At 42.0% G+C, this 24,080-nt stretch overlaps 3 protein-coding genes across 3 annotated transcripts; 1 reads left to right on the top strand and 2 right to left on the bottom strand.

Moving 5' to 3' along the window:
- Positions 1 to 256: 256 nt before the first annotated feature.
- Positions 257 to 4,046, bottom strand: LOC145411677 (uncharacterized). Its single transcript, XM_080281683.1, has 4 exons — positions 4,000 to 4,046; positions 2,723 to 3,402; positions 1,182 to 1,381; positions 257 to 836 (listed from the first exon to the last, which is right to left on the bottom strand). Exons 2-4 carry the CDS (start codon positions 3,374 to 3,376, stop codon positions 536 to 538), a joined length of 1,155 nt encoding a protein of 384 aa, XP_080137809.1. The 5' UTR covers positions 3,377 to 3,402; positions 4,000 to 4,046; the 3' UTR covers positions 257 to 535.
- Positions 4,047 to 9,310: 5,264 nt separating this feature from the next.
- On the top strand, positions 9,311 to 15,506 carry LOC145411522 (uncharacterized). The gene is made up of 8 exons (XM_080281534.1): positions 9,311 to 9,394; positions 10,588 to 10,721; positions 11,366 to 11,506; positions 12,715 to 12,778; positions 13,235 to 13,371; positions 13,823 to 13,931; positions 14,450 to 14,558; positions 15,075 to 15,506. Exons 1-8 carry the CDS (start codon positions 9,328 to 9,330, stop codon positions 15,277 to 15,279), a joined length of 966 nt encoding a protein of 321 aa, XP_080137660.1. The 5' UTR covers positions 9,311 to 9,327; the 3' UTR covers positions 15,280 to 15,506.
- A 3,087-nt stretch (positions 15,507 to 18,593) lies between these two features.
- On the bottom strand, positions 18,594 to 24,070 carry LOC145411701 (transmembrane protein 208). Its single transcript, XM_080281719.1, has 5 exons — positions 24,047 to 24,070; positions 23,083 to 23,238; positions 21,645 to 21,781; positions 20,169 to 20,253; positions 18,594 to 19,630 (listed from the first exon to the last, which is right to left on the bottom strand). Exons 1-5 carry the CDS (start codon positions 24,050 to 24,052, stop codon positions 19,493 to 19,495), a joined length of 522 nt encoding a protein of 173 aa, XP_080137845.1. The 5' UTR covers positions 24,053 to 24,070; the 3' UTR covers positions 18,594 to 19,492.
- Between the last annotated feature and the right edge of the window lie 10 nt (positions 24,071 to 24,080).

The following is a 24,080-nucleotide window of genomic DNA, read 5'->3' on the forward strand; positions in this document are numbered from 1 at the left end:
TAACTGTAGTGTTATACGAGAGTGATCCAATTGAGAAAAGGGGTTGGATGACTAAGCCCTGGAATTAACAACCATCACACAAGAGTGACCACTGTAAATATGAAGCAGAATTTTAAAAATAAATAAATAAAAACAAAAATTAAATGACCACTGTAAATATGGAGAATTTAAACAATAAATACATGAAAAAAAAAACTAAAACTTTTCCTTCAAGTATATAACCATTACACTACAATGTTACCTCTCCTTGGTTTAAATTTCAGCAAGTTTTTCACTGGACATCTCTTTCACCACAAGAGCTGAAAAAGCATTTATATTTGCATATATAAAATAATGAGGAGTACATCTTTCCATGCTAAACACAAATTAAATTTTCTAAATTCAAGGGCACAGTTCATGGTACCTCTTGATATCAGCACTGTACTCATGTTTTCATACGTCTCAATTTCACCACTTGTATATTCATATTTACAGTCCATCACTCTTACCTACACATGTACCAGTATTCTATCAGTTTACAACTGTACAATCAATGTCAAGTATCATACCCTATCTTCCTCATGGCTATATCAATTACCTTCCTCAACCGAGATTTATGAGAATCTACTATCAACATGAAAGTTTTGATATTTTCAAAATGTTTTGCAATATTCTTGATCACATAGAGGAGACACTGTCCAAACCCGACGTTGGTGGTGTATTGTGGGGCCAGTCTACTGAGGCAGGCCAGGGTGGGTGTGTGGATGTCAGGAGAGGCAGGGCTACAGTGCTGACACAGTACCTCCAGTACACGAAAGTCATTCTCGCTACCCGGGTGGTCACGAGTTGACAAAGTGCTGGAAAATAATATGGCTGTCACACACAGTTATGAATGTTACCCTACTGTGGTATGCAAACTGAAGAAAAGATCAAGAATTTACTTTTCTCAGACATATGAAGGCCAATGGCCTCGAGTGTGCAAACATTTTCTCTTACAGCAGCTCTTTAGCTAAAAATTTGAAAATTACATCTCAGTATCCTGTTGTATGTTACTGACACAACAGTCTAGATATTAAACTAAATAAATAACATACAAGATAAAGTTAGAGTAGATACACTGTACTGAATAAACTTCTAAGGAAGAAGTGCTATGAAGCCTCCTATGTCAGATGGAACATGGAAGTACACGATGTCCATCACACCTAAGCATGGTTATGATGTGGTGTGATCCAACCCCAGGGACGCAGTGGGCCAGCATCTCCTTGTGCTGGTCCCTGATGGTGGGCAGCAAGCGTAGCAGCGGCACCAGCACTGTCTCCACCACTTCCTCTGTATAACGCTGAGTCAACTGGTTCAATGCCACCTGCACTGGGATGGCAAGTTTGGTGGGCAGGTGATACAGCTGAAATATGGCAACAGTTACGGACAATTGCCTCCAGAAGTTCCATTCCTCTTCCTGTCCTTCAATAACTTGTAACACTGTGATAGTCTGGGAAAAGTTACATAGTCGGCTACACTCTGTCTGTGTTAAAGTTAGTTTTAATTACCCTAGCTAATACAATGAGTTAAAGATGGGCAAAAGGGTGAACGGAAATTTGGAGGCAATTGCACAATCAACAAAACAGTATCACACTCCTGCAGCCCAATGGATATCAAAACAGGAACGTTCCACTGATATAGTTAAGCCCAGCTATAACGATGAGATGCGCTTGGGAAAACCCATCGATGAGCCAGGGTATCATCAAATGGGGACATTATAACACAGAAAGTATTGGGATGCATTCGGGAGCTTTGGGGTTACCCCAAAACCAAGTCCAAAACCCACCCAAGTGAGTTCAAAAACATGTTTCTAATTCATCTAAACCCCCAAATAGCTTTACACAAGTTAAAGTAAGCCTAAAAGTAGTTTACAGTATACTTCACCTAAACCCATAAATAAAATCTGATAATAATCAAAAATATGTCTGGAAAAAACTCAAACTTGGTAAGCTGTACCCAAAAATGAGTGTTCACCCCACCTGACTAAAACACATTAATCTTTAGTCTAGAAAGTTTATAAATCAACCTAACACAAAATTTAAGTCTAAAATATCATCAAAATTGGTTAAAAAAAGCAAAACCCAATGGATAACCAGAGACTGGCCATCAATAGGCAGGGAAGGGTGTTAATTTTTTCACATTGCTAAGGCAGGGTATCGTATAGCCATGGATTGTATGGAGGGGAATGCCTGTACATAAGGATCTTTCGAAATTCCTGGGGAGCAATCAATATTATACAGCGATTTCTGCCTAACCTTTGCACTAAAATTCTGACAGTGAAAATGAACAAAATGAACAATGAAGTTAATATCACGTGCTGTGGAAAGGATGTAGTGCCATCGTACTGTCCTAGCCTGCCACCGAGATCTGTGATGAAAGCCACAAAAGGACAAAAATATGGTTCAAGTTATGGTAAATGGACTACAAAGTAATTAACAGACCAAAAAACAGATAAGTTACTGGGAATAGATTTAAAAAAAATAAATAAAAATGGTGAATAAAGGGGCATAACGCTAAACTGTATGAAGAGAAGTATCGAATGTGTCCAACAACTCCAATGACTCTAAGACCTGGGGGTAAAAAAAATAATTAAAGCCATCAAACAGGAGCGCATGCATCCTCTGATCCCGTAAAATAAGATGGCTCATGATCATGGGAAGTGTGAGAAACATGTAAATAAAATCACAGTTACTGAAAATGGTACCTTGGGCAAGAGTATGAAGTTTCCCAGCAGTGCCACACAAAGACCACCATACTTTTCACCTGTCTCACACAATCCCATCAGGGCGTCATCTGTGAGGGATGGTGCTTCACATTTACAAATATCCTCAGGCTTAACCAATGGGAAATCATAAGGCTTAAGTGCCTCTCGCTTGGTGAGAGATGTAATTATCTTTTTCTGCAGAACTTTTATATCAGGTGCTGATGCTGATGCTACATTACTGGTACCATTTTTAATATTTGCTTGTGTCTTGGCATTACTGGTGACCTCTGCTGACTTTGCTGGCAATTTGGTATTACTGATATCCTTGGTAGTATTTCCTGGTGACTGGGTGTTACTTGTATCCTTTACAATCTCTGTTGGTGATTCTGTCATCTTGGTTTTTGTCTTCTCCTGAGGTTCTTCCATCCCCTGTGCATGTGTAGTCATCTCAGTTTTAGCTTTTTTCCTCTGAGGTTCCTCTACCCCCTCCAAGGGCATGCTGGCATTGTGATCATCATCCCTCTTGTCTGTAGTCTGTCCTTCCTCTGTCTGGGATCTGCGGCACTGGAACACACTTGGATTTTGCTGGAATTTCAGACACAGTTCTTGAAAAGCAGATTTGTTTTGCTCACTAATGTTGTGTGGCTTCCACATGGCTTCTGGTGCAGTTTCACAGATATCTGGAAGAGATGGAACACATATATATACAACAAATTATCATGTAAACATAACTGCATTTTAATATGTGGTCCTTTGTAAAAGTCCACTCAGTTTTACAGAGCTCAGTCTTATAAAATCCTTCAAACCAAAGAATTTTTCTTACGCTGAACAAATTTGTCTGGAACAGAGTAAGTTCATAAAAAATATGAAAAAGAATTCAACGAGGTTTCATGAAGACTGTTCCAAATAATACCCCACTTCTTAACGCTGACGAAAATTGTCCATTACATTTGGCGTGTTCAAGATAGCTTATCGCTTTTACTCACTCAGTTTGAAACCCATCCTGGTTTACTGACTGTCCTTTACAGTAAAGTTAAGTTGGTGAATATTAGTAACTAGTGAACACCTCCCAAAAGAGCCACGGAATGTATGGACTGGACCCTGACAACCGTAACCAGTACTTCATCCATTTTAAAAACGAATATTTAGTACAAAATCAAAATGTCACTTATTTCAACTGCCTGATATGGTGCAAGTATGTTCAGACACTCATCTGATGATCAAAATGGTGGCATTCTGAATTGAAAGATGATTAATATGGCCAAAATGGAGTATACCTTCCAAACGTCACACGTCAAAGTGCAGGGCGCCCACCGCCACCACCAGCTGATTCTTATTTACAGATGGCAGCCCTGTCGCCTGCTATGGTGGCGCCAGATTTAAATTCGAGAAACCTACCACATTCTAATGAGAACTATGAAGAAAAGAAAAAGTAAGGCCTATATGTATTATAAGCAGAAGCAAATGAAAAGAAAAAGATCTAGCTTATAATTCTGTTCAGAGAATGGCGAGAGGAAATGAATGGCTAGATATTCATCAATATACAGTGGAGAGAGAGAGAGAGAGAGGGAGGGAGACCGGTTCCAAATGCCTGAGTGGTATTCCGTAAGCAATATACCTGAACCCTTCCTTGGATGTAAACCCTTGTAGGCCACGTCTTTAGAATGCCTTAACCCACTAGGCCATCAGGTGTCGACTCGGATTAATGGCTGCCACCTAAAGTAGTACAGTAAATTATTTCTTGAATTAAAAGAAACTTTTGGCTTTTCACTCAGTGTACTGTAGAGCCACATGAAGGTAGCACTACACTGAGTGAGTGGATGGTTGGCACCCCTCTTACCACTATAATATCTATTTATCTGTATTTATCTGCCTATCCATCTATCTGTTTGTCTGTCTGCATCTGTAACTCTGTCTATGCATCTCTCTGTCTATCTAGCTACCAGGGGAGAAAGAGAGAGAGAGGAGTGTCACAAGGAATCATGCATCATAACACCCAACCCAACCCAGGAAATGGCAATAAAAATAAAAATAAAAACTATAAAACCAGTACCTTATCTAGTTTTGTGCGATTTTTCATATCAGTTCGTGTTCAACATTTTATTTATTACGATGTATTTTGGTACTGCCGAAAGCTGTGTAGCAGTACAGTAGTAGTGGTGGCTGTAGTAGTAGTAGTAGTAGCAATAGTAATAATAGTAAGAGTAAGAGCAAGAGCATTAGTGGCAGTAGTAGTAGGAGTAGTAGTAGTAGCAGTAGTTGTATTAGTAGCAATAGAAGTAGTAGTAGTAGTAGTAGTGCTAGCAGTCGTTGCAGTGTAGTAGTAGTTGCAACCCCAGGTTCATCTGATATGTGAACTCCGTGGACTACAGGCTTAAATTGCCCTTCTATAGCCCACCATCCTCCTTTTGGGGGAATAGGGAGGTAGTTGATGAACGTTTGTACAACCACCTGGTCACCTGTGCCATCACTTGAAGGCGTACCTCTCCTGCACGGATGGATGCTGGATGCAGAGAGGGAGGGAGAATGGGGTAGATGGAGGGCTTTAACGATAGATGGATGGATGGAATGATGAATGGATGGATTGCTGACTGGCTGGATGGACGGATGGATAAATGGATGTATGATGTTTTTTATTATAAACTCAACTGCTCTAAACTTATGCCATATTTTACGTTAAACTCGTCATCGTGGGTGAAAGGGCAGGGTACTAGCCAGCGAGCCAGACACCCTATCCTCCCTCACTTTATCTCATTTCCTCCATGATTCACCTCCCTCCAACCTTCCCCCCATCCCTCCCTCCACACTCACCGATTCCTCCACATACTTTCCTTGCACCATTCCTACCATACATCATCACTAAATATTAACTATCGCGATTTCCTTTCCTACCATCATTCCTACCATTCTCGCTACCATCCTTCGGTTTCCTTCTGCCATCTTAAGTATACGTGACCACTAGATTTCAATTACCATGAAAAACTGCCATGCCTACCATCCCCATACTCCACACTATCACACCACTACCACTCACAAGTACCCTCAACCATCCCTCTCTCCACCACCCGCCACACACCACACTACTATCACACACCATAATGCTAGCATCCACTCTACACCAGTCACCTCAACGCTATACCATTCCCTTTCCACCAACTGTCACACACACAACCCCCAACTTAAATCCCGTCAACCCCCACCAACAACCCCTCCCACCCCCCTACCACCACTACCATACCCCGCCCACAGACAGACCACCATGAAAGCAGTCTGGTATCGCCATCCTTCACAGTACTTCCCCTACCACCACCCCCGCCGTGTGTGTGTGTGTGTGTGTGTGTGTGTGTGTGTGTGTGTGTGTGTGTGTGTGTGTGTGTGTGTGAGTGTGTGTGTGTGTGTGCCAGGAAGTATCTTTTCCTGTGTACGGTACTGCCCGGATACTGACGAAGGGGGGGAGGGTGGCTGCATTTGTGGGGGGTGTATGAGGCAGGGTGGCTTGGTGTGGAATGGGGGATTATGCTGAGTGTGTCCAGGAAAGAGTTTTTTTTTTAAGAGAGACTGGCTTGGGAATCACACACACACACACACACACACACACACACACACACACACACACATCTCATTATTTTCCATCTTCGTGACAAGTTGCGTGTGATGTGTGTTGGCTGCTTCCTGTATTGTGAGAAGTGAAGGAAAGGTGTGTGTGTGTGTGTGTGTGTGTGTGTGTGTGTGTGTGTGTGTGTGTGTGTGTGGTTCTTGCTGTAGTGCTGCTTTAAGGTCACAGTGTAGTCAGGGTCAGTGAAAGGATATAAACCAACAAACATTGAAAAGGTAGAGTGGTACGGGAAGAACAAAGAGGGTACTATGACGCAAAAGTTAATTACGAATAAAAGAAGAATTTTTGATACCAGTAACTAAATTCAATGACGGAGAAGGAATTGTGAAGGTAAAATTAGGAGTAATAATTTAGTTTCGTGGCCTTATTTATGGCTGTTACGCACGAAACCTAATTTAACATCGATAAGCACACTCGCTGGATCGTGGAGTCAACTTGTCGGCCTCTCCGTTGGTGTGCAGGGCTGCCTCTATAACCGATGCCCATTTAGTTTTATCTGAACAGGCCAGTTTGTGCAGGAAGCCAGTCATGGTGGCCTGGGTGTGTGTGTGTGTGGGGGGGGGACTTTAGAGTTCACTCGAGAGAGGATTGGTGGGTGGGTAGGAAAAGGGTAAGAGATGGGTGACTCGGTGCCAGAGCAAGACACGGCGAAGCAGAGCAGGTCACGGTAAGGAAGGAGAGGACAGGACAAAGCAGGGCAACAGTGTGAGACGGGGTAGTGTGTGGCAAGGGTAGGGCAGGGCAGGGAAGGGAAGGATTGGGTAGTGTACGATAGGGTTGGGTAGGCAGGGCATGGCAGGGCAGGTAAGGGCAAGGCAGGACAGTGTGAGACGGAGCAGTGTGTAGCGAGGGCAGGGTAGAGCATGACAAGGTAGGCTAAGGGAAAGCATGCCACGGCAGGGAAAACATGCCATGGCATGCCAGGGCAGGACAGAATAGGGCAGGACAGGGCAGGGCAAGATAGGGCACGGCAGGGCATGGCATGGTAGGGTAGGGCAGGGCAGGGCAGAACAGAGTAGGGTATGGCAGGATAGGGCAGGGTAGGACAGAGCAGAGCAGGGTAAAGTAGGACAAGGCAGAAGAGGGCAGGGCAGGGCAGGGCAGGGCAGTAAATCAAGTGCTTCCTGTGGTGGAGGGGCAGTGGGGGGCGTGGGAACAGACCCGCCGGGGTGGGGGGGGGGTGAGACAGGGAGGGAAGGAAGGGGAATTCTGGAGACAAGGGAGAGAAGGAGACACGGTGAAGAGGAGAGAGGGGATGTGGAAAAGATGGGACGGTGGAGGGAAAAGAAGGAAGGAGTATTCTAGAGGGAAAGAGTAGGAGAGAAAGGGAGGGGGTGAAGGGGGTAGAGTGGCACCTGGCATGAACACTGCAGATGGCACCAAACTGTACAAGGGAGGGGGGGGGGTTCAAGTCAAGCTAAAGGGTCACTAACTCACTCATTCTTAAAACACACACACACACACACACACACACACACACACACACACACACACACACACACACACACACACCACTACACATACCCTCTCTCACACAACACATCACAACTCACACACACACACACACACACACACACACACACACACACACACACACACACACACACACACACACACTCACACACACACATCCCATACCACACACCACAACAGGAACACAGCTGATGAAGTGTGGTGTGTGGATAGGTGATACATATATACATACTTACATATATACATGCATACATATATACATACATACTTGTGAGTGTAGGGCTATGGATCGTGTGCGGATGGTGTGTTCCTCTCTTGTTACCCTACCCGCATAGCTCCTTCCTGCCGCTCCCTAAAACACTTATTTTCACACTCACGGCGCCTTACACAAACATTATCCTATCTCGCTTGCTTGGAGCTCGCACGCACACACACACACACACACACACACACACACACACACACACACACACACACACACACACACACACACACACACACACACATAACTTCTCATAAACTCTCATCCACTCAGACATGCGGCATAAACATCCTTGCGGCCTTGCTTTGTGTGTGTGTGTGTGTGTGTGTGTGTGTGTGTGTGTGTGTGTGTGTGTGTGTGTGTGTGTAGAGAGAGAGAGAGAGAGAGAGAGAGAGAGAGAGTAGTGTATAAATGTACCCAACGCCTCATTACAAAACCCCTATAGACCATATCCTGTACCCCTGTGATACCCATAGATCCCCATTACACACACACACACACACACACACACACACACACACACACACACACACACACACACACACACAATAACCCATATGCAAAAAAGCAGTAATATGTGACCAAGGACAAAGATGGAACTTCCTGTTGGAGTGACCATTGTGAATAGAATAGATGACAGGTGTGGTGGTGGGTGACAGGTGTGGTGGTGGTGGGTGACAGGTGTGATGGTGGGTGACAGGTATGATGGTGGGTGACAGGTGTGGTGGTGGGTGACAGATGTGGACATGAGTAGCAGATGTGTGTGTTAGGGAAGAGTGACAGATGTAAAGTGTAAGTACGACAGATGTGGATTTGTGTAAGGTGTGGATGTGGGATGAGGATGATTGTATGACAGGTGTGGTTGTTTGGATGACAGGTGTGGTTGTTTGGATGACAGGTGTGTATTAGTATATTCGAATTACAAGTGTAGATGACAAATGTGAGTCTTATGGGTCATAGATATAGACAACAGGATAGCAAGTGTCTAGGAAAGAATAAATGAGATATATTATTGGCAGGTATGTGTTATAGAAATGAAGATTAGTATAAACATCAAAAATGGATCCAAAATACATGACTCAAATACACAGAAGACGGGGAACGAAGCCCTATGGACCCTCGGATGATGATAAGTGGCTGAAAAGGGACGAAGAATACTGGAGTGAGCGAAATGCAAACGATTTACCCTTTCCTCCCGGCTGTTGCATATGGAATGGCCACCCGCCTTCACTCAGTCCTGTCCCGGCCTCCACAATGTTAGCCACACCGTCTCCACTCTCCTCTTTCCTTCTGCTTCTCCTGGTCTCCTGCGCCTCTTCTGGTGAGTTTTTGCTGAGTATAATCTCTGCTGAGTGAGTGAATAGGAGTTTTGAGAGCTTACAGGTAGTCTGGTTTGATTCTGGGGGTCTTCCCTGAAGCTCCGTCGACGCCATGATGGAACTCTTGTTGATATGGTGGTCATTGGTCATTTCCTCACTGTCTAGCCATCCTCCCCTCACTGCCTGCTGTCTGGTGTGCTGTCTGTGCTGTCCAATGGTACTGGACCGCGTCTGACATTCAATTACAGTGACTCAAGCACAGATGGTCACACTGAAATTAAAAACATGTCAACAGTACCGATAATAAGAGTCTTTATCTATCTTAACATTTTCAGTATTGCTGCCACTGACTGGCTATCATGAAAAAGTTGACACAAAAAACATTATTATTATTATCAGCAGCAGCATCGTTATCATTAGCACTATCGTCATCATCATCATCACCAATTTCATCGTCACCATCATCACTATCATCATCATTATCATCACCCTTATCACCCTCATCATCATCATCATCATTATCAACATCACCTTCATAAATCATTATCATCATTTGTATCGTATCGTTTATAAAGGTTCTGTCATGCTTGCATGCGTCGGCCTTGGTCACTCACTCGCTAATGGCGACTCTCCATCACCATAACCATCCCAACGCTATTTCCCACCATTATAAACTGAATCTGCATAAACAAGAAACTGAAAACCACAAAACTAAAAGAATTTCCTATCCCTCCGAAAATGGACCACGCCCCTTTTCGTCCATCGTTCAAACTTTCAAAATTCACCTAAACAATAAACATTCATGGATCAAAAATAAATGTTATGTGATTCAGTTAAGCTCTCCTTTATCCTGAAATATGCAAACTTTTAAAAATTCAAACAAATCGAAATGTTTTGTTCTGAAGGTAAAAGATGCAAAATTTCGCCTAATAGTTCACCTCTTCTGATATACCTCTGTTGGCTAATGTTCCTGAGAGAGGCAGTCATGTCAAGATATTCTCTAACATGGAAGAATTTGGTTTCAAAATGTAAGTAAGCTTGATGGAACTGTGATCAATGATGATTCTTGATGACGACGACTACAACGGTGATGATGATAATGACCACGACGACGACGATGATGATGATGATGATGATGACAATGATGATAACGACCACGACGATGATGATGATGATTCTTACCCACCACCTGCAGAGACGCTAGAGTGCAGTGACCCTACAGAGCAGATAGCGTGCTCGTCTGAGGACAAGTGTGTTGACCTGAGCTACGTGTGTGACGGTGAAAGTGACTGCGAGGGTGGCGAGGACGAGGACCCCGATCTTTGCCTTGTGAGTAAACCCGACACATTCCACATATTTGTCTATCTGTCTAAACCCGACATTATCTATCTATAGCCAGACACCTTAATCACGTAAGGGTTGGCCACAAACGAATCGCCTCCATTGTCGGTCATCTGCCTTTTCGTTGCCCCCCCCCCCCCAGCTTACACTTCCCCTTCTCATATACCTCTCTACTCGACACATGCATAATTAAACCCGGGCTAAATAACACAGACCTTAAAGTTATTGTCTTCAGTCCTTATACCCACACCTTATGTTTTACCTCCATCCCAGTTCTCTGACAGTACAAATAGAAAAACGAATATCTGGCTGATGAGGTGAATTTCTTACAACTAGCCTAAGTGGATGAGTAACGACCTCCTTTAGCCTACAACCTTACCCAACCCTAACCTACCTAGTACTCTACCCAAACCTACTGTACACTACCCTAGCGTACTCAGCCCTAGCTTAAACTCTCTCACCGTACTCAGACCAAAAGTAGGTCAACCCAGCTCCCCTTACCCAACCCTACCCTACCCCACTCTAATATATCTTCAACCTACTCAAACCTAGACTAACCCAACCCACCCTACCTTACCCTACCCTGCCCTACCAAAACTTACCGCCCTTAATCTTCGTGTCCTCCCCTACAGGTGTTCAAAAGCCACTATGGATGCGGACGGAAGGAGGTGGCGTGTCGTCGCAATGGAGAACTGGAGTGCATGTCCCTCCGATCATACTGCCAGCACACAGACCCCCCGTGTGAAGGCAGCTTAGACCCCAAGATGTGCAAGGTGAGACAGGTGGTACGGAATACTGGACTGTAGCTCCCTGACTTCCAAGTATTTTTTAACCCTCCCAGTCCGATGGTTTATTTGCAGAATTCTCCCTTACAAGTACTTTTAACCCTGCCATACTGATAATGCGTTTGCTGCATTTCTCCCAGGGGCCGGCCTGGAACAGTCAGTGAGTTGCTGACTTAACTGATTTACTGAGAGATCAACTTGAAATTGGCCATTTGCATCCCACCCCCCTTGAGCTTCCAGGATAGGCTAGTTATAGATGCTTTCCTATGATCCCTCAAAATGCTTATCAGGGATGAGCCATATATACAGAGATTATCAAGTAGAGAATCTTCATATGAATCTTAAAATTCTTTCTAAATACGATAATTGAGGATAATAAAATTGCTTTCTAAGGCTTTTTTTTTTTTTTTTTCATAAGGTTACATTTTTATGGGTATATCTAGATTCATAAAGCAGCCTCTTTCAACTTTTTTTTCCTTTCCTGGGCCAAGAACCAAGAGGATCTGGCAGCAACAGCTCAGATGTGCTAATTATCATTTTAATCAGTCCACTGCCAGACAACTTTATTCAACTAGGAAGGATCTCTAGTAATGAAAGGGTTATAAAGGCTGCATCTGATACTTCCAGCTCTTTAAGTCTAGCCAGTGCTTAGTAAAACTGCTGGAGGTAGCATGAGTAAAATGATGTCCTTGGGTTGAAAGGGTTAGCTTTCTTTAACCCTATTTCTCCTCTATTCCCCTTATTGTTTGAACTTCCTCATCAACCTTTTCTCTCCTACATGGTCCTTATAATTCATTTCCTCTCTGTCTCCCCCTCTTCCTCCTCTTCTCTGGCTTTTTCTTCCTCCTTTCCCTTCTCTCTCTGTTCCCTGCACCTTCCCTCCCTCCTCCCTCTCCCAACCTACATGCTCACTTTTTATTTAGATGTTGCTCAGTTATGCTCTTCATGACCCACTACTATTGGTGGTCTAGTGGTCAGGGTGCCCCAGTTAGAATGATAGCTTTGCATAGGTTTTGCATCATATGATGCCAGTAAGGGAAGTAGGGTAGTCATCTTCACTTAAATGTACAGGAGTAGCTTATGATTGCCTTATCTTGAGCCTTAACACTTCAAGGCAAGTAATATGGGACTGGCAGTTATCATTTGAACTATCTTCCTACTTACAGGCCCACTGACCAGCCAATGTTCACTTCCAGGTGCTACAGGACAACACGATACACAGGTTCTCCTCCATCGTCATGCCAGCAGAGGGTGTCCCTGGTGAGTGTTGGTGGGGTTAGCAGGTGTTTGAGAGGTGTTAGGGGTGGGACTTGAATGAGTGGGAGGGGGTTTAACACTGAGTACCATTTCGCCTGCACACAACATAGGATGCTGGATAGGAGCGTCTTCACATGGTGTCGCCAATATGACCAGGTGGCAGAGATGCCCAGTTATACAAACGTCCCTCAATTCCATCCTTATCCACTGAAAAGAGAGTGAACTGTGGAGAAGGGGAACTTCAATCTGTCCATTCACATTCAGATGTGCCTAGTGATGAAGCTACTACCACTATTACTACTACTACAATTGCTACTACTACTACTATTATTACTACTACTGCTACTATGACTTCACATCCTAGAATCTAAGAAAAAGACAAAATGTATTTAGATCACATCTCTGACTCATAATAAGGGATGCTGTGGTTACTAATATGCCGCAATTGTCCATCCTCAGATCCGAGCTGGCGCATGAGTGAGGCGCTGGGTGAGGACCTGGTGGCCAACCTAAACAACACCTTCAGCCACCCTGACTGCCCCGAGATGTTCACCATGGTCGGCGAACAGTGCCTCTCAGTCTTTTCTGTCGGCAAGGTCAGCCACACTCACTTCAGCATAATTTTGGGGAGAATTATAGTTTATTCACCTTGACTTGGCAGTTTTCATCCCTTTGCAGCTTATTTTCTATAACTTAGTGGAGGAATAAGACAATACATTGGCACTACATCCAACCCATAACACTTCTTCATGACCAGCATCATATTCTAGTGCTAACCTCTTGTTACAGCTCAGTAGATATTCACAATGGCAAGACTGTAATAGTAGGCTAGGTTAAAATTGACAAAACACAAGTTGTTTGGCTAGGAATGTTCAGCAATACTCAAAGGACTTTTCACTGCTATACTGATTTCATCTTCCAAACTTGTCTGTACTGAGTCCCTGTCCTTACTCTGCAATTCTGATTCCCTGTCCTTAATTTTCAGTTCAGATTCCCTGCCCCTAACTTGTGAATTCTTAGTCCTGTGCTTAATCTGTTTTGATCCAGGTGAGCTGGGGCGAGGCGAGGGCATTCTGCCGTGTGCTAGGGGGTGATCTCTTGACCCTCCAGAGTGTTGACCACTTCACCACCATCCTACAGCATCTCCAGAACCACCGTTAGTATCCTCTCTACCTTTGATGTTTATATCTCAGTTTATCTACCACATCAGAGTCTCTTTCCTATCACTAGCTGGCCAAATCTTGAATTTTGATAATCTCTCCAGGCCACACATATACATAGCTGTAATTGTTTTGCTATCATCTAGTATCTACAGTCACGCCCTTATACCTCACACGGGGTAATATGAGGTTAGCATTTATTCTTCATCAGGTACTGTATTCAGTAAGCTACTGTATATGTAATGTTGTAGATACAGTGCTCAGTGTTGTTAGCAGGATATTCATTTCTCTACAATGGCTGCTTATGTAATACAGTATGTAAGTTCCCAAGTTGTATATGAAAAAACAATTTTTCTGTTCCAGTAAATACAATAATAGGAAGATAATACACCCTCTTCCTATTAAACATCAGCAAACATTTCCATGACAGAACATACTAATTTATCCAGTAGAAGAGAAAGATAATATACTGTCCTTGCCAGTAAAAATACACCAAACATTCCCTCCGTGGCAGAACTAACCTCAGACTTCTGGCTTGGCGGGCGTCAACGTGAAAAGGGGAGGGGTTGGGCCTGGCTGGATGACTCTCCAATGGCAATGGGTTCACCTTACTGGGCTGTCAGGTGAGGCTTTACTCTGCTATACTGTTTCTTCCTGCTTCATATCACTTATGTATGTGGCCTTTTTGTTTTCACTTTACGTTCTTCCCTCATATCATAATTACTGTTTTTACTCATAGTCATTGATGCTAACTAAACTGTTAATTACATGCTGCAGTAAGTAAACTTGTGAAATATGTTGAATGATATTTAACTTTTCATGTTCAGGAGGTTTCCCTCAATTCATTGCTGTATAATCATTTTATGTGGGCTACAGTAGTGTTGTAAGTATTACCCCCATATTTGAGGAATATATCAAACTACTTTCTGTTCAAAAACTAGCAAGGAAAACAAAGACATCTATGCATCCACAGATGTTCCAATATTGCATACCATCAATTAACACATCACAAGTTATCTGTATATACAGTTGGGAGCACAGAAGTACCACAGTAGGGGAATTTGTCCAATATATTTACTGTGGAGTCACTAACATCAAGCATACAGTACCCCTCTATCCTAATCTATCTCACACCACAGGCGTTATGATGAGTGTCGAGCGAGAAATGTGACGACCGCCTCCCACACCACCCGGCAGGCAAATGGGTCCACCTGCTACCATTACCGCCAGGCACCAGAACCTGACCAGCTGGGCTACTGCGCTGCTCTCTCATACAAGCACTACTTCTACATAACCGATGAGGACTGCCTACGACAGAAGAGTCCACTCTGTGTTGCCAATTAACTCAAACATGAATTTACAAATGAACTCTGTAGTTACTACAGTTGCTAGATTTTACCTGACAGAACTGAGGCACTCTCATAAAATGAATGCATGTACTAAGTTGTGCTTGCATGAAATTTGATGAGCCTTAGTTATGAGGTAAGAGTGAATCTCCTTGGTAACTAGTCAAACTGGCCCTCCAATTTGACAAAACCTGACCATCAACTGAGCTGGGAGAGGTTAGGGATCTCTACAAGAGCAAATGAAAAGAGGTTCTGTCTGCTCCTCTCATCATACTGCTGCATCCACTGTCAGAAATTCAAACCTATTCATCCAGGGTGTCAAGACAAAAATGCATCCAAGTCTCTTGTCTCCACTCATCCCTATTTCTGTGACTGCTGACAAATGGACTGTCAGGTAACATACATGCTACTGGGCATTACAATCGACCAGGTTCCAAATATCTCCACCTATTAAGTTTTTTGCTACTCTTGCTTGTCATGCCAGTGACTGGTGAGAAGTACCTGCTGTACAAGCTATCAGTCTGGTAACTTTAGAAGCTGTCAAGCCTAACCTACCTTGTAATGCCTTTACCTATTCTAAGTAACCTCTACAGTTCCTAACTAGTCTCATAGCAATGGATTTATGGCTGATCCATGTGCAGCTATGTCCAGTACCTTGTTTATACATCAGTTTGGCTGAAAGAGTGGTGAATAAATGAATGCTTCTTTATTTGTTTTGATATAATGATACATCATGCTCAACCAGTTGGGATGCCTCGGGCTTATTTTACACCTTGTACTGTCTTTGTCATCAAGCTCACATTCATGAGGCACTACCCGTACATGACCTAGTATGGACCACCTACATCATTATGGCACCTAAAATGATTCCACAAAGAAGAGCTGTTCTACTAATCACTGCCATTGTTGTTCTTTTACCAACTTTGCATATCTTGTGAGATTTTTACATTTGGTGTTGGTGCTTGAAGTGTTCATGTAACACTTCTACCAACTGCTGACCACAATAACAAGAGCATTACACTCACATTAAGTACTCCTGAAAACCAAATGGTATAACCTATAGTATTGATTTCTAGTTACTATTTGCTATACATGAGTGAGTAATCAGAAACTAGTACTGATAGGAAGGAGCATGTGTGTCATATTTTGTTACCCTCTAGTAAAAAATAAAACTAAACCAATGTATCTCTCAATCCCTTCCTTATATCATTTGTAAAAGTACTAAGATATGAATAACAGCAGTAAATCTTTGGGCCAGTAATATGCACAAATATGTGAGGGGGATGTAGATGCGTGGCTACCATTGACCGTGGGAGGTACTACCATGAGAGTGAAATGCGGCTACAACCTTGGTAATTAGCTACACAATCATCGCTCTTAGGCAGGAAACAGCCGCAAGTAAGGTCACTTGATAAACTTTCTTCTAAGTGACTGTACATAGAATAAAACACCAAGCTGAGACCCCCACACTGTTACATATCATTGCAAGTCTCAAATCCCTTTTTTCCCAACAGTATCCAACAAATGCTGGGAAGTAATTTGCTGATTTTGGTGCTTGGTTTAGCTTACAGTTCATAAAAAACATCAGCTGTACCATAGCTGACCCCATTACAAATATTCCTTAGGAGGAAACATGGTGTCATTTCTAGATTAGAGTAGAAAAAGTCCATCCATCCGTCATCCAATCCTGCATTTCCCCATGAGCCTGGGGCTAAGCAGTTGGTCTTGATTTTTAAGATGAGAGTGACCAGCCTCACTCATCCCCGAGTGGCATTACATGAGCAATCAACCCCAACCATCCCTTGGATATAAACCTTCACCGGCTCAATCCGACTGGAGCGCAATAATTACCCACTAAACCACCAGGTGCCAATATTTGTTTATATGGTTACCACCCAGCGTAGTAAATCGTTTCCTGGTGTACAGGAAACCATTGCTTGTCACTCAGTGCAGAGTCACTCACAGGCAGAAGGAAGACGAAAGAATGAAGGAAAGAAAGACAGAAGAGGGAGTGTAAAGTCACCCCCAGGCAGATGGACATGGAAAAAATGAAGATATTAAAAAATACAAGAGCTGAGAACTGAATGAAGTATGCAAGTTGAAGGAAAGGGCTTTAAGAAACTACTGTACTGGTTAAGAGAGCATCTGATTAAAAGAAAGAGTAGGAGAGAGGGTCATGATGATGATGATGATGATTTCCTAGAACTGATCAAAAATATCCTTGATTCTATAATTACAATGGGTACTTTAAAAATTATATATTCCTTATGGATAATGGGAAGAAAAAATACCTGATTATATAAAATATGTAATCAATGCACGAAGGAAATAAATACATCCACGTTAAAAAATACAACCAACAACAAATCAACATTGATGAGGCTGCTTGAGAACCTTGGGTGATACCCTGATGTGTCAACAATGGTACGTTAAGTCTAAGCTCACAAGCCCTTATAAACTTCCATACCATACTCTCAGGAGGCATTCAGCACAACAAGAATGGATGAGTGAAATCAGTCTTGAGAAAATGCATTAAAGTCTTTTTAACCAAGATGTACTACCCATGAAATGCAAAATAAGCCAAGAAAATAACCAGCTATCCATCATCCAATATTATTCTGCCCCATCACGAGACAAAAATGACAAACACTGATATATATCTTTGTGCAATATGGAGCAAAGTATTTTTTCTTGACTCTGAAATCACACATTTATAGTATACATGCCTCACGTAATGAACCCGATACATTCACTTACATCCATTACAATTCAATTACACCCATTACATAATCTCTCCTTATCTGAACACACAATATACTTGTATCTATATCTACTAACACATTCACATTATCACCATCATTGTTTTATATAATACATAAGTCCTGGAGATTAAATATACAACAGGAACCAACACTGCCACACATCATAGTCCAGGATCTTCGGTTTTCAGTATGCTCTCAATTTCTCAACATTAACTCAAGCCCCACAGTGTACAATTGTATTTTAATCTTGCTACCAATGGACAACTTTATTCAGCTTTTGGACAGACTGCTCATCATAACCGGGAATCAATAAAGGCTATATCTAATTCCTCAGTTTGAAAAGTCTCTCCAGAGCTTAATAAAATAATCTGATGGTAACAATATTAGAACAAAAAATCACAGGAGTGAAATAGTTATTCCCCATCCTCACCCAATACTCAACTTATTTACAATTTACTTCCCCTACTACCCTTCCCTCTATTCCCTGTACTCATCCCCACCCCTTCCCCAAAAACATCTCCCTCTTCCCCTCCCCCTCCCTCATCCCCAACAGTCACACCACACACACACATTCAGGTAGTCCTCTACATAAGTCAGGATTGTTAAAAAAATCACAACTTTTTTTACACAAAAGATACTGTAACAAGGGGAAATGGGAACATCAGCTTTATAGCCAGAAATGGAACTAAGGCTATGTCCACACCAAATGCTTGTTGATGCAGGCTGGAGTCCTGTATCACTGTGACCCGTAGAAGTTCCTGCCTGCACCTGCCTCTGTCCCATGAAGTCACTTGTTTCGATTTCAATAATGCAAAACTTTTGTCTGCTCCTGCCTACTCTAGCAAGCATCTGGTACAGAAGTAGCATTAGACTGGTAATTTCTTCATAATCTACTGTGGATTAAATAGCAAAATATGAGCATCAAAAAAGGATACTTATAATGAGGACTTGAAATACCATACTTTCTGCTCATCACCCCTGCAATCTGATGATGGCTTTTTACTTCTACTCATTCTATCACCAAACAATTTTATTCTCATTGGGAAGGACCTCAAGAAGTGAAGAGGCTGATGAAGGCTATATCTTACTTCTTGTGTTCAAACATATCTCTCCTAAGCGATTAATATTGTTTGGAGATAGTAATAATAAATACAGGGGAGTACATAAACAAACTACACTTCCATTCCATTCGGCAATGTCTCATATGTTAAAGGGATGAATCAGTCACCATTACTGATGTCCATCCTGCATTATTTTATTTTTCCCTCCTTCCACTCCACACCTACACCCACACCAGCAAACTGAGTCAGGCCAGCCATACAAGATATTGCCAAGTGAGATGCTAATGGAGTACTATTTAAAGACTACTCTGTATAATAATATGTCATTGGATTGAAGGGGATAAAACATGTGTGACATAAGTTGTCACACCCTTGCTGCCCATCACTACTAGCGATATTTCATCCTGCGCTCCCGCTTCAGTTGTTTCTTGTCCAGGACCCGCTCCTCAGGCTCCTCGGGTGCAGGCTGGAAGAACCACGGTCCTAACACATTGGTCCACAGCATCTGAGCACCACGAATTGGTGCCTGGTTGGAGGAGGCAGATATTATTACATCATAAAAAAAAAGAAAAGAAAAAAAGAAAAAAAAGAGGCAGTTAATATATAAACTAAAAAAGGTAGAAGCAGATATCATTAGAGTATATTGGAATAATGGGAGTGACAGAAAAAAAAGTAGGTAATATTACATTAAAAATAGGAGGTAGATAATTTTATTGTACACAGAAAAAAAGGGAGTGAAATTTTCTGTCTTATTAGCCATGTGTTACATCAACTTACGGTACATCCTTAACATATGGCATATGACCTCCTGTCACCATAAATGTAAAGCATATGCCCAGCTCTGTAAATCTACAAGGCTGGGATGTAATGAAAATACTGCTCATGAAATGTTTCTTATATCCATCCTTTCATCTTGTCTTTACTCATACAACCAAATTACATTAAAAAAGACTAATGCCAACTTTAACTTTTGGGCCAGAAAACAGTAGCTGGGAATGCATGACGCTGAAAAAGAAAACAAAAATTCTCAGACAAAAACATGTGAGCATGTGCCAGAGACTGACCAGGAGCCATATGAGCCAGAAATACGACGAGAACATTGCCAAGACAATAACCCCGGACGTGAGGATGACCAGGTCCTTCACGTGTCTGTCAAGGAGGAATCCATAAGTAAAATCATCATCATCATCATCATTCTGTCTCTCTTTCCCACTCAAAGGCAGGGTAAGGTAGAGTCCAGAAAGCAAGTTATAATATACTGACAACTAATCTGAATAAAACCATCTGGAAGTAGCTATGCCATACAAGAATGGACCCAAAAGGACGCCATCATACTTAATGGGTAAAGTCCTCAAAATCCTACTTTCTGACTTGTTCTCCAACCCTACACTCATGGCTATATTATTAGGAGTGTAGGTGTAAGCAAGCCCTTGATTTCTGACAGCCATGGAAAACCTGTAATTATTAATGTGTTCAGCCTGTATTCCACATTATAGACTGTAACCAGGAATGATGAAGAAAGCTCAGACTTAGTCTATCCTCACCACATGCTTCAAAAAAAAAAAAAAATTATATAGGGTATTGTATAATCCATCTATTGCCAGACACCATAATCCCGTAAGGGGTGGCCGTTAGTCTTTAAGTTAGTTGTTTTACGGGGAGGGGCACTAACCCTCTGCCAACCCACTTGATGACATGTAGGGAACCCGTGGGTTGGTTATATGGTTACCACCCAGCATTGTAAATGATTTCCTGGCTTATAGGAAACCATTAGGCTTGTCACTCAATGTAAAGCCAACTGAAATGGAAAGAGGAGTAATAAAATGTGATAGGAATGATGGGAGAAAAAGAAGAGAAGAGGGCAGACACAGAAAAAGAGTGATAATAGTGAAGGCAGAAGTAAGCAGCACAACATCAAGTGAGTGGATGATGGTGAGAAATAGGAAGAGAGGGGACAGACAAAAACAGAGTGATAAAGGTAAATGAAGAAGTAGACAGCACTACAAGTCTGTATGTAACCCTCTACTCATGAGAAGTCTCCCCTAAACTTAAAAACAACTGCCTAGTGATAGCTACATTTATTAATTTATTAGTTACAAAAAAAGAAAAAAAAAAGTACATCACTAAATTCAAGTTTACTCCTTGAACTCTGTAAATTTCTTTTCTTTCTTTCTTTCTTTTTTTTCCTCTCTCTCTCTCTCTCTTTTTTTTTTGCTACCTCTACGATTTATTAATAATCTCAAGAGACGATTAAGCTGCAGGAGTTTGGCACAGCCTTCATTAACCCTTTCAAAATAAGAAATCCTTACGTTGAATATATTTGCCTGGAGGTATTAAAATTAAAATACACAATCAGAATATCAGACTGAAGGGGTAAAAAATAAAAAAGTATGAACATATTAATTCCTTCAGCCTGAGGACATCTTCTCTTATTTTATCACTGTTGCTCTCAAGGAATTATACTGAGCTCTAGACCTCTACTGCATAATAATTTCTAATAATACAGCCCTGTGTCCTCCATATCCTGCTCACCCACTTACTCGCCAATCCCCCCTTCAATATTCAAGTCGCATCCTTCATCGAGGAGTGTGCCATCTGCCGCCAGTTTTGGTGTGGCCATGCTCGCCATGAAGCGGTAACAGCCCCCCAGCACCAGGCACCCCAGGATGAAGAATGTCTGTAGGGGGTGACACTACATCAAGAGGTCTGTCATAATACATCATCATTATCACCATCTCATTTTCCCATCTGCAGGTGAGGTGAGGGATGGGCCAGAATGCTGGGAAAAGAAAAGAAACTTGACAGTGGTAGAACTAATTGGTACCCTGCCTAATGAGTCACACACTCAATCACTCACCATTCAAATCTCAAGAATCCTGGCTCTACCTCATGTACACATCTTCCACTTGTAATTTCACCTACCACATAATAAAAATCACCATGAGGATTGGTAACATTTTTGCATGGCAGCCATGCTGGATAGACAGCTAAGAACCAAATCTGCATCTCCACTATGAAACCAGGTTTCTGCCTCATCTGGTTACCATTAAAATGAATGATGGGTATTGTTAACCAGAAAAGTGTGTAAAAAAATTGGAAGCAATAAAACAATAAAGCTAATGGGTTCAGTATACAAAATATTCAAACTGGGATGCCTATATAGGTACTATATTATTATAGTGCACAAAGTATAATATATATATACCAAAAGCATTGTATGTGACTGATTCACAGTGACAAACGATATGGGAGGGAGGGAACACAATCTACAAAATTTAGCTACATTATTTCTCTCTCTGAGGATGGGTTCTGTGTTGTCTAATCACCACAGAAATAACAAAACTTCTTCATACAGAGTATGTGTTTTCCGGTGTATTCATGCCAGCAATGGGAGGGTTTCTGAACTGGGCAGGCTGGACACAACCTTCACTAATTTCTTCACTACAAGAGGTCTTTCCTTGGGTAAATGAAATCATCTGGTGCTTGCTTGACTACAATAAAAAGAAATACCACAGTAGTAGTACCGGTACTATTTTTTTTATGCAAGAAAGAAGGAATCAAAGGCCAAGAGCCCCACAAAATTGTTGCATGAAAAAACAAAAACAAGATAACAGAGATCCAATTCAAGACCTGTTCATTTTGAGATGTCTGGATACACTGCATTTGAATGAGTGATCATAGACAGCAGAAAAAAAAGACAGAAGGAGACAGTTCCTGAGTATAATAGTTGCAACCCCCGTTTCATCTGAAATGTGGACCCAGTAGAATGTAGGCTTAAACTACCCCTTCTGAGGTTCATCATCCTCCATTTGAGGGATACGGAAGTAGTTGAGGGATGTCTGTATAACCAGGCAGTGGAGTCGCCTCATTATATCAGTACCACCACAGGAAGACGTCCCTCTCCAGCCCCTGTGTCACAGTGAGGCGGCAAGTGTTTTCCCTTACGCATCACACCAACACAACCCAGCCTGATCTCACCAAGTCAAGGGCCGGGAAGGTGGTGAAGAGGATCATGCCAATGCCAAGGTACCCCCCCACGGCCCCCAGCGCCATGTTGCGGTAGAAAGCCAGCGTATCTTTGTTCTCCTGAAGGATCTGTTTCTGGCCTTTTGTACCCGGTTTACCCTTCTGAACCTGTAAAGTAAAATTTTTTTAACACATTGATCTTATTTTTTTTTAATGTAAAAAATTAAAAAATGTGCAAAAGAAATACTGTATATTAATATCTTGGAAACTGTTAATTTCCATGGAATGTTTATAGCAGAAAATATGCTTAGAATTATACAGTACAGTAAAATGTAGGCCAATCAGCTTCTTCCAGCTGAGTTTGGTGTAAAGGTAAAAAATTAGCATTAAATATTCCAGTGTTAATTCAATTCAGCAGTTACTGGCTGGCACCTGGAAAATAAGGTAAGGTACTGCTATGGTAGAATCTATGGTGCTCCAGAATTGGGATGACAGTCATGAACCCTATTCGGAGCTTCCTTGAGCAACGTGATGAAACTGTCATGTTGTAAGTGGACATTCTAACATAATATGGAGTCTACAGGAGTGAGGCTAATACTATTCACTCAATCTAAATCTAAGTAAGCAACAGGATTCCCAAACACACCCAGTTGGCCTAATGTAACGTAACTTTATACGATACCGGTATTACAGCTAGATTTTCAAAAGCTGACCTGCATAAAATATCTGTGCATATCTGAAATCAGCTGTATTATATTCGGGGTAAAAACACACCTGTTCATCGCTGGGCCGGCAAAATGCAATGTTGCCGAGAAACCTTAGGTATAAACAAGTGTAAAAATTGTTGCGGTCCTATTCCAACTATTATTAAGTAACAGATGCATCAGCATAGCCTTACTCTGGTTTATCTCACTGGAACATTAAAAATTATTGGGAATATTAATGGACAAATGCATAAAATAAGGCAGGAACATACCACCATCTTGACACTTCTCTGGCCTCAAACGCTG

This window comes from Coenobita brevimanus, chromosome 90, assembly GCF_032717465.1.
Source record: "Coenobita brevimanus isolate Jiangsu-jjx chromosome 90, ASM3271746v2, whole genome shotgun sequence".
Lineage (NCBI taxonomy): Eukaryota > Metazoa > Arthropoda > Malacostraca > Decapoda > Coenobitidae > Coenobita > Coenobita brevimanus.